This window comes from Haliotis rufescens, unplaced genomic scaffold (assembly GCF_023055435.1).
Source record: "Haliotis rufescens isolate VD_foot unplaced genomic scaffold, xgHalRufe1.0.p SCAF_5, whole genome shotgun sequence".
Classification (NCBI taxonomy): domain Eukaryota; kingdom Metazoa; phylum Mollusca; class Gastropoda; order Lepetellida; family Haliotidae; genus Haliotis; species Haliotis rufescens.
The window spans coordinates 20,772,964-20,784,449 of record NW_025964223.1 but is presented as its reverse complement, the minus strand read 5'-3'; the positions used below and the strand labels follow the sequence as shown (position 1 = coordinate 20,784,449).

At 37.7% G+C, this 11,486-nt stretch overlaps 1 protein-coding gene across 7 annotated transcripts in view; it reads right to left on the bottom strand.

Moving 5' to 3' along the window:
- Nucleotides 1-3,261: 3,261 nt before the first annotated feature.
- The window catches only part of LOC124123000 (syntaxin-binding protein 5-like), a 154,835-nt gene continuing 146,610 nt past the window's right edge, over nucleotides 3,262-11,486 (bottom strand). For all 7 annotated transcript variants that reach the window (XM_046486229.2, XM_046486235.2, XM_046486233.2 and 4 more), the window contains exon 29: nucleotides 3,262-11,095. In XM_046486229.2, the coding sequence (XP_046342185.1) occupies nucleotides 10,958-11,095 (138 nt within the window). In that variant the 3' untranslated portion in view covers nucleotides 3,262-10,957. The remainder of the gene's footprint in view (nucleotides 11,096-11,486) is intronic.

Here is an 11,486-nt window from a genome sequence, read left to right as displayed (position 1 = left end):
ATATTCGATTCTTGATGACGTCATCAATATATGACGAACAGGGGAGGGTAATGAATTCTAGAATCAACTGACCGGTACCTCCTACCCGTCACGTTCTAACAAGGTCATCTTGGCATTTTGTCCTTGTATCTGTTTTAAAGGGCGGGCATTAGATTTATAGAGTTCTGCAATGATATGTTAATGGCATAATTATTTGGTCTATAATTAACCTCCGTAGTAGAATCCCCACTGTATAAAAAACAGTATTAGCAATAGATCCGCACCCCCTACTCGGGCTGTGCTGAGACTGGGTCATATGGCTGAGGGTAGCGTAATCCCGGTCGTCTGATCTACGGCTGGCCGTGCGGGAATTACGTGTTCTATAACTGTGTGATAGTGACGTAACATCTCCCTCGCTTCTCCGCCCGTGTAACTGGACTGTGTTGCAGTATGAGATGGCGCATGCTTAGGAATTCTATCCTGATTAGCACGAGCTTTGTCAGTTCGTCTATCTTATGGCTAGAGGGTGAATGGTGTGTATTTCTGAGCATACTGCGATGCAATGTCCGTGATTCACTATGGTGTACGTGGTAGGGAGGTAATCTATCTATTTTTGTTCTCCTGTGTCCTCATAATAATCAGATACAGCGTTGGCTTGCATTGTCTGCTGTATGAGGAAGTACTGCCATATTCAGCCTTATATCTCACTTAATCTCGTGCTTATCAATCCCCGTTTGGTCATGCCGGGTTTGTGCAATCAATTCTTTTAGAGTTTATTCCTGAGCCCTTGATTGCGTGTGCTTTTATCAATTATTACAACACTGAGTTGGTTAATTTCTCCGAATCCCTTTAGTTAAAAACCTGTGAGGTACATCTGCTCCTCAACATAATTGGGAGATCCTTAGGTCTCTTGAATCTCGTGATCGACCCCTGTTGGCCAAGCCCGGGTTGTGCGACAGATTCTTTTGGATATGAGATTTCCGGAGACATTGATTGCATGCGCTTTTATCAATCTGATCGACCCCTGTATGGCCAAGCTGGGTCATAGATTGCATGCGTGCGTCAATCATAACAGACATTGAATTTTGTTATTCTTTCCGTGAACTCATTTAAGTTAAATGGGGAACGCGGCAGAGGGTGAAAATCGTTAGTTTCTGTCCAAACTCGATGATCGACCGTACCAGACGTTGCCGGATGCAAGTTAGAGGCACTTTCTGTTTGACCGGTAAAATGCATCTGCTCCTCAACATTATTGGGAGAGTGGGATGAGCGACGGGGTCTCTTCTCCTCATAAGGTGAGACGGCGCCCTCGCGCGACACTCGCGCATTTACGCTTTATACATCATTACAGACATTGAATTCCGAACTCAATTAAGTTAAAAGGGGGAACGCGGCAGAGGGTGAAGATCGTTAGTTTCTGGACAAACTCGATGATCGACCGTACCATACGTTGCCGGATGCAAGTTAGAGGCACTTTCTTTTTGACCGGTAAAATGCATCTGCTCCTCAACTTTTGGGAGAGTGGGATGAGCGACGGGTTCTCTTCTCCTCATAAGGTGAGACGGCGCCCTCGCGCGACACTCGCTTGTAACCCACGTGATTAATATGGCCACCAAGAGCTTAATCACTTGTTTTTACTTGATGCGCTAGTAATCTTTGTAATCAGGATTGTTGATACATGCCTTGTAGAGCTTGTCAATTTTCTCCGTTGACAGAGGCTCGCAATAGCTGCACCTTGACTTTTGTGTGCAGTTGCTTGCATGATAGACATCTAGGGTGAGGGTCATCAGGTATCTGGTGTTGCCCACAGCCTGAACAGACGGGTGTCTGTCCTTGAGATGAAGATCTCATCCCACAAAACGTTTCTAACTAATTACTTACTAGAACTTCCGATCTTCTTATACCCCCGTTCTCTGCTTGTAGACTGCTCACTGCTTGTAGCCTATGAAGCTTGAGAAGATCTAATGTGCTTTGTAAGTGTGGAACTCAATCACGTGTACGGATGTGCAACAAAATATTTTCCTTGTTGTCATCTGGACACACAGGAAAGAAGTGACTAGATTCCCGCCTTGCGCATGCGCAGTGGCGCCTCTGGCAAGGGATAGGGTTTCCCTCACAACTATGGATATGTTGGCAGTGTAGTGGACGTCTGTTGAAAATTTATAAAAAAATTATAGTGTGGTTCTCAGCATAAACAGGAATTTATGGCACTGATGTGATAGAGGTGAGGTATTCACAAGAATTATGGAAGTTACGATAACCTTGGGGATACATTCGCTTTGTGGAACAGGCCCCTGGTTTACTCCATGTACAGGAGATATATTGCAGTTGTGCATGCAAATGGTAGCCACACGAGGAACTGATGTGGATTTGCTGGGGATATAACAAACACAAACACCTAATATAAATGAACTCTGCACAGCGAATTGCAGCGCCTTTGACTACAGGGCCACTCGTGGCCCCCATACCTCCCCTGCCAAGTGAATGTTGGAAAGTGGAATCACCAATTTTTCAGATACAATGGAAGTCGATGTATATTTTGTGGACCAGCTAAGCAAGTGACTATAGAAGCCATATGCCGTCAGGATATAATGACACCCAATGGACAAAATCACAGAGCTTGGCCACCCAGTCAATTTAGTTGCCTCGTTGTATTTCTTTGAACAAATTCTCTCCTGGAATTCCAAGGGCGTTTGATGTAAGTGGAGTAAACCCACAAAAGTAATTCTCAGGCACTCCTCATTTCGGGCACGGGTGGCCCAGTCGTCTAAGCCGCCATGATTCGCTGTGCAGAGTTGTGTCCCTTGGGTACGCCGGAAACCTATGATTATGGGTTCGAATCCTGGTTCCCCCCGATTATGTTTCAAGGTTTGTCAGCTCCATACCTGTGCTCATGGGTTTCACCGAAGTGGAGACCTACATCACTTCGGGCTTTCCTCCCAGATTTAACTGACACACCGCGATGTAACTGGAATACTGTTAAAAGCAGCGTTAAACCAAACTCACTCATACATTTCATGTCAATTCTTCATGTTTGTTGTTTGTTTAATGCCGCACACAGTAATATGACGGCAATCTGTTGATGACAGAGTCAGGACCAGACAATCCAATGATGGTCATCATGACATCAATAAGCAATGGGAATACAATGACATCAACCAAGTCAGACAGTCTGAACACCTGTTCTCGTTCGTCACTTCTTACAAGCAAGGTTGCTGCAGACCAATTCTCATCCAGACACCATGATGAAATCAAGATAACAATAATCACTACAAGACACACTTTTAAGTTCAAATTGTTTATTGTGTGATATTTTTCTACAGCTTTGTACATATTATGTTTAAGGTATTATTTTCAATTGTGACACAATCAAACACAATAGCACTGGACAGAAGGAAGAAAATCACAAGGGTTAAAGCATCTAGACTGGACAGTTAAAGTGAAAGGGGTTAACACTAGCAGTCACTGTCCATCACTTGCAGCCTTAACCCTTTAACACTTGCTACAAGTGCAATGGTTTTAATGTCAAACATGTAATACCAGTCAGCAGCAGAAGGGTTAAGGTGGGTGACGACACGAGTCCAGCATCGAAGAGCTTCAACATTTTCAGGATTTCCATTAAATACCTATTCTCATCTCACAGAAACGGTCATTAAAGAGACTGATCCAGGATTTGTAAGGTGGAATTAAAATTTTAAATAACTTCAGTTTCAGATTTGTTTGAAGGGGTTTCACATTTTCTAAATTTTACCTTCAATTCAGTGAGTGAAGGGCACGTCACAAGATAATTATTCAAAAAGAACAAAAATATTTTCTTTTGTCATAAGGGTCCATGATATTATTACGTGTTATTTTCAAAAGAAGGCTTCAATTCAAACCCCTTGACCATCTTTCAATCCACCACTGTTAAATACATTATCCTTGATAAGTGGTCTTGTTAATTGGCCCTGCTTAGGAAAATAACATAAAGCCTGTTACTCATTAAAAGAAACTGTGGGTCATTTAAAGTTACAAGTTCGTTCTGATTTGCTCTCTGTTCTGGCTTCCTATTGCAATTTCTTTCAGTCCCGGACAGCTGGTCATATACTACAATAGTCAACCACTGACACCATGCTATGTATTTATCTAAACCTCCGTTATTTTCTCCAATAAAAACAACATAATGCTTGAGAGAGAAAATGTTAATGAAATATCAACCTTTTTATCTCCATATAAAGAAAGTTTCATCCAAAGTTTGAAACCATTAGCTGCTGTCCTGTGTCCTCAAAATCAGTACATAATATGCAAAAGTGCAATACTGACTTCAACACGTGACTACATTAAACCCCTAGAATTTTGTTTGGACTCTCCCATGAAAACATCTCAAAGAATCCATTTTGAAAATATAGGGTTGAAAGAATTCATGAATATGACAAAGCCAGTGCAAAGTTCAAAAGTCCATCACAATTTTGAATTCATTGGAAATATATTACACAGTGTCCCTTGCTAAAGTGATACAGACAAAAAACAAACCAATTGCCTTGTCTTGGACTTGGTGATCTATGTACAGTTGACCATTCACTTATAACAAGCCATTGTCTCTCAGTAATGTCCAGTCTCAATCTTATCTTTGGGATTCGAATACATACATTTTTTTTACATACAGCTACAGATATTCTAACAAACTTTCAGGGCATAATTTCTTTAAAGACCAACACTTCCTAAGTCTTCGTAAATTCTGACATCATAAAGGCTCACTTAACAGTCATGAATTTCACTCCACTGATGCAAATTGTATAGAAAATTTATTTTTCAGACATGTGAAATAATCCATATAATATATTCATAATACTGTGGGTTCCTCTGCATCCTAGTGTTTTCATGAAAAATGGCAGAAAATCTTTTAATAACATTGATGCCATATGACGTCTTCAGTTAAATCATTTAGAAAATTTAACACTCAACATATATTGATAAGAATTTGTATGAATTAATCAACATGCAACATGGAAATTAGTCACTTTACATACAATTACATACTAATTTTCATTTAATCAAATTGAACTTGAACAATTAAACTTCATTCATGCCAGATTTTCAAGACAGCATTACCCTAGCCAGAACAGCGATACCAGGATCCATGTCAAAGTTCAGTTGCTAGTCTACAGAAACGCTATAAAAACATACAAAAGGTATCACATTCCGTTATGGTGTCCAAGGTAATTATAAGAAGAATTATGCAATAAAATGGACCATAGTATGTTGGTAACAATTCATTAACATCCCAATAATCAATAACAATAAGGAAACAATACAGAAACAAGGAAACAAAACCATTCCACACATAGGACGTTGGTGTCAACATTTGCATTCAAGTTGCTGAGATGAATCGAAGACTTGCGATTGATGGACGTGAAACTGACGTGACGCGTCGATATTGACGTCGTCAGTATCAGTGTCGATTTCATCAAGTGCTTGTCACTCTTTGCAATTGATTGACGTGAAACTGACGTGACATGTCGATATTGACTTCGTCAGTGTCAGTGCCGATTTCATCAAGTGCTTGTCACTCTTCTACAGCTGAAACAGCTCAGCTTGACTACGTCATGACTCAAATAGGTAATAAAATATCTAATTCTATTACTACCCCAGCCATTTATTGATGATTATGCAAATCTAACATCCAAACTTTAGAAAGTTTCTCATAAACATAACATGAATTTTCAACATTTCAATATATTATCTGGACAATAAAATAAATAAATCTTGCTGCATGGTTTAATGCACTAAACAACAGACAAAACAACAACACGTTCATTGTTTAACAGTCTCACTCGTAAGTACCCCTTAGGTCTGTATTTGTAATTACTTGGTTTACATATTTTTCCAAAGCTACATGGTTGATTGTTGAAATATAGGAAGTTAATAAACAAAATTTAAAACATATTTCAAGAAACTATTGGACACTCGGAACAAAAAAAGACTTGAAAAAGATGTTTTTCTTCCTATTTTGATCAACTCCTGTTAAATATTAAAGAAACTTGTTAAATGAATATGGAAGTAGAAAAATTATCATCATTTGTGAAATTTTGGATCAGAGGATCCGTAAACCAAATATATACAAAAAGACTTAAGCAAATTAGGTTTCTCACAGGTACATAAATAATGATCGCATCAATTATGCTACCGCACTGTTTAAAGGATTGTCAAAATACCCAAGTATAAATCGACTTCATGTTATGTCATAAATATAAATGACTTTTCAACTGGACTGCCAAAAGATCATTTCTATCTTTGGAATGTATAAACTTGACCGAGAATGTTCAAGACACAATTACACATGATAATACATCAAAATTCTTTTCAGTGTAAAATGACTCATAGAATTTTTCCAAGAACATTTCCCCAGATGCATTATTGCTGTTGAGATTACAATGAGAAAGCAGTGTATGAAGTAAAACTTTAAAATAAGAAATAAAGTTGACACTAACAAAATAACTAAATAATTAATAAGATTTTTTTTTTTAATTAACTTAATAAACTCTAAAGAATTATAAATATTGCATCCATATGACAATATGTGACATCACAAGTAACACTTCCAACAGTACCATGAGGATTCAAACACAGACCCTGAGTGATCAAACTAACAACAGGGTTAGATATATATGATCCAATATTTGATACCTCTTGTTCCGTTTGAAACCTAACACTAACATGCTTTTCAAACTAGTTTCAAAACAATAAAATTGAACTCACTGGCAATATTCATAAACCAAGGTTCACAAAACTTAAATAACAAATCAAATCCTTCAATGTCAGTTCACTATGATACAAATAACAGATAAAATCCACAGCCTGCTTTCTCAGTGAATGCCAACATCTCAATTAATCCCTCTGGCCATTATCAATTCATGCAGACAAATGTATCCACGCAACATGATTTGGAGAAATCTCAGCATAGTTTTTCGACACATGAAAATTAAAAAGATAATGCAATCACTGATTTGTTAGCAAACAAACAAATCAAATATTTAATGAATAAAGAAATCATAAATATGTAGGTATTATTCCGCAAATCGAATATTCACATCTGTTACTTTATCAGCAGTGCTTTATTGTCAAATTGCTATACTGGAGTTTAAAGCCTAAGAGCTGCTAAAATGTACAAACATCTAGCTCTGTCCTATTGTAACTGCACAGATAACAGCTCACACCTACTGCCCAAGCCCTGAGATTACACATAACAGACACATACCCTGTCAAAGACCTATATTCAACACATTATATTTTCTCAGAAACCTCTTTTGTAATTGAACTGCAATTTGTTTCATATTACATAATATATTACCTTATTTACCTTGAAGACAGGCCAGTTAATGTTTAGTTCTATACATAATCGCTTACAGATCAGTATGTCAATGGCTCTTGAATTCCAGTCCAAACTCAGCTTCATTTAATGTTTTTTTGTGATATCCTTTCGACAATATTTGTTCCTAGTACCATAAGTCTCCCTGATCAAAAAGAAAATCACATAAGACTGTTTCTAAAATCACCATGTTATGTTCCTGTTTTATCTCTCAGATGGCAGAAATTTCTCCGATTCCATCAGCAGCCATACACATGGCAAGAGAAGTATCAAAGATAAGTCTGTCCACTCTTGAAATTCACACAACTTCTATTAAAATACGATTTTTTTTACCAGAAAAAAAATCACGAAAATGATTGATCGCCTGATAAAAATTCATTCAACATGATGATAAGAAACATACAAAACAAATATCATAGCTTAACATTATTTATGTTTTTATTAAACACTTAAGGTTGTGTAGTATATATTATGTATACAATAAGTGTAAATCACCTGAAAGGTCCCTCGAGTCAAATGGCTAAATTACAAAATGGCTTTACAAGACCACACAACATTTCACCACAGCCATGTACAACCCTAGACAAATGGTATATGCAAACTGAAATTTATTAACAATTAAAACAAAGTCAAAATTTCACGCTCTTGCTTCTACATCCCAACAAATAAACCACTCATCTAACATTACAACTACTTCCTAAGTTTAGCCCTGAAATACTGTGCAAGTCAATAGATTATTGTTTTTACTCCCAGGACAAAATATCTGCAAAGGCAAACAATTCTTAAGTAGTTTCAGAGATAAAGCCAACTTACTATTCATACTGTTATTTTTCCCAAATATGTAAATAAACACACTTGAAATGCCAAGTATGGCCTACCCATTATATGAACCAGCGTTCGAAATTGGCACTAGTCCTGCAGTCCTTGCCAATCTGCCCAATAGTTAAGGTATCATAAGGACTAGTAAAAATTTGCCATTTTTAAGGGTTTCTGTGTATGTTATCATTTTTTAGGACTAGTGGACTAAAAATGTTAGTTTCCACCCATGTGAACAATAGAATATACTCCTTAAGTGAACATGTCCACATGTGCTGATAGAGTACCATCCTCAACAGCCGAGGGAAAGGTGTCTTCACTGTTCCAATACCCCTGGACAAGAGATTGTCGATGAAGAATGAAAAACTTGGCCATATGTTGCAAAGTTTCAGAGGCTACCAAAATAATAATCTTGGTTCTCAGGCACTGCCCACATCATCACAAAGTTTTTATTTCAATTTTATTTTAAATAAAAAAAAATCCTCAAATATTCCAACAAACAAGTCCAACAGCAGTCAAATACTGTATTCCAGTATTTTACTCATCAAGGAATACATTTCCCAGGTTGATTGTACACACCTTTTTATTTGGTTACACAACTGTTTATTTGGTTACATACTATTTTGAACAACCAAAAAAAGGAAAGAAAGAAAGACACCGCCCACCCACACATTATTTTTCAAAAACCATTGCCTGAGAACCAATTCTTTTATTTTATTAAGCCTCATAAATCAGTGAAAGCATTTCCATCTTTTCACAGATTACAGTGTATGAGTGATTTTGTTTGTACTGCCAATGATTCATCTAAACAAGGCCAGACTTTATTTCAAACTTGGTTTACAAAACCCACTCCAAAAAATTGGAATGAGGAAAAAAATAGAGTTATGTTTTCTTTATGTCAAACAGAAATAAGTCAAACGTAAAAAAACCACATTTACTGTTACGATAAATATTATATTATTTCAAATACTATAATTAAATACTGTTGAAAATTTACTTCAAAACTTCAAAACACCACAAATTATGAAGAATCAGTATTCCTAGTGCTACACTACCTATTAAGCATTTTGGGGAAATCCAAACAAATATTAGAAATTGGAAATTTTATTTTCGTATTTTTTCAACCTACTAGCTGAGTGTTTGGGTAAAAAATCCATAAACCAAAAAAAAAAGAGCCTGGCCTAATTTAATGCTTGGACTTAGTGGGCAAATGGTTGAGAGTGCATGTAATGATTTCTACAGTACTGCGGTATGGGTCAGATGCTACACTCATCAAACAGCTACTACAATTGGTCTTCAATTTTTCTCTTTTTTTTCATACATACCCTGGTTCTACTGTAGCCACCCCATCCTCATTTGAGGTACCTCTTATTAAAAGCATGGCAGATTCAGGGAACAGTTTTTAAGTATCTTCCATCGAAAACATGCAATGAGTATGATAGATTGTCATTCTTGTGTATGTACAGTCCATGGGTGTTATAAAACAACATGGAGACTTGACTACCACATGTAATCTAAGAGTAATCAGGTAATATGAAAGAACTCTTTTAATATTATTTAATATGCTTTGGATTGGGAATGTGAGTACAGTGTTCAACCAAGGAATGAAACACCATTGGAAAGGTTTTGTAAATATGCATACATTCAGATAATGTGAACTTACTTTCTTGGAAGGAAAAAATAAGTAAACATCCACTTTGATTCCAATCCCATTGAACTCTGACAAAGTTCCCTTTAAAAGTGACACCATCTTCTGACATACAGACTATGATCTCACAGATTCCACGCCATAGAATGTCAAAAGTATTGCCGAAAAAACATGATAGAGAAAGATGAAAAGACATGTCATCCATAGGCAATCCCTTTCCTCATAATGGAATGTCTTCCACAACAGAATTTACAAAACTAGAAGCATCTATATACAACATAAATAATTTAAATCAGCTCCATAAGTTATGTCATTGCTGTACATGTGGCAAATTATACATATTTAAATAGAGAACAGCGTTCCCTGCCAAGGTCATGGCTACCTGGGTCACTGCGACCCAGGTCTTGGCTACACAGGTCATCGCGACCTTTCTCTCCTTCCTAATATTGCACTGACGTGTTCACCCTTCACCTTAGAACAACCAAACACCAGGATTTCTAGGGCCACTATCGGATGATGGAGGCAAATGAGCACACAACCAATTCATGTAATACAACACAGTAGAGTTACGTCCCTTGCCAGGGTAATATTAATACTACGTCTACACCTACTATTGCACTGGGGATGCAAACCGAGATAGAAATATAGTATTATAAAAGTAAACTTAACATATGGTACATAGTTTACATCTGTGTTGATTAGGGAATGGAATAAATAAGTCAAAAATAGGTCAGCAAGGTGTACGACCGAATCACATTGTGCCGATTCCGTGGTCTCAACATACTCCAACCAGAACTCCGAACTGACGAGTGTGAAATGTTGAGCAGCATTGGGCCCAGATCCTAGAGGTATTTGTCCATAGACAGCCTGCAAGCATGCCGTCACACTACTCCAAGCTCATCAACACATGCAGCTCTCCCAATCGTTAATCAATCGTTATCCAATCATTGATCAATCATTGCACAAGGGCTGTCCTGTATCTCCCGTATCTTCGACTGCCACAGCTCTGACAGTGGCAGTGTGGCATGTGTATGTGCTTGACTGCAGCCTACGAATTAATGTACGGGGTACCACAGTGCCCGTTTCCATGGTAACATGGTGCGAGTATCCACAGTAACAATCTCTAGCCTGGGTTGGCGGGCGGGGCAAGGTCTGTGTCACTCTGTCTAGAACTGGTACCACTTTTTGTCCTTGTATCTGCTCATGATCTGGTGTGCTGCTTGAGCGAAACTCTCCGCCTGGGACAACATTTGGGCTGACTTGTCATCTAAGTCGCCAATCTTCTCTCCTCTCTCCACCAAAGCCTGTACAGATAAATATAGTTTGGTTCAGAACAAAATGTTGGACAAAAAAAGGAATCATGGTGTTCTTGAAGTGTTCAGCTATTGCAGCTGAATCAAGGAACAAACCAAGACTGATCCTCCTATTTATTTAATGACCCCTGAATCGCGATATCTTTGTATGTCTGAAAGTGAAAACCCATCCTCATAGTTCCAGTAGTTGAACTTCAAAAACAGCCTATCGGTAATGACACTTCTAAATTCTCAGTACGATTGAGTGCGAGTGAAATAATTAGAAAAGCATACAATATCTGATTTCTGAATCTTGAAGAAAATGAATGTAAACAGGCAGTTCAGAGGGTTGAATGGTTGGTTTGTTGTTTTACGCCGCAGCCAGCAATATTCCAGCTATATG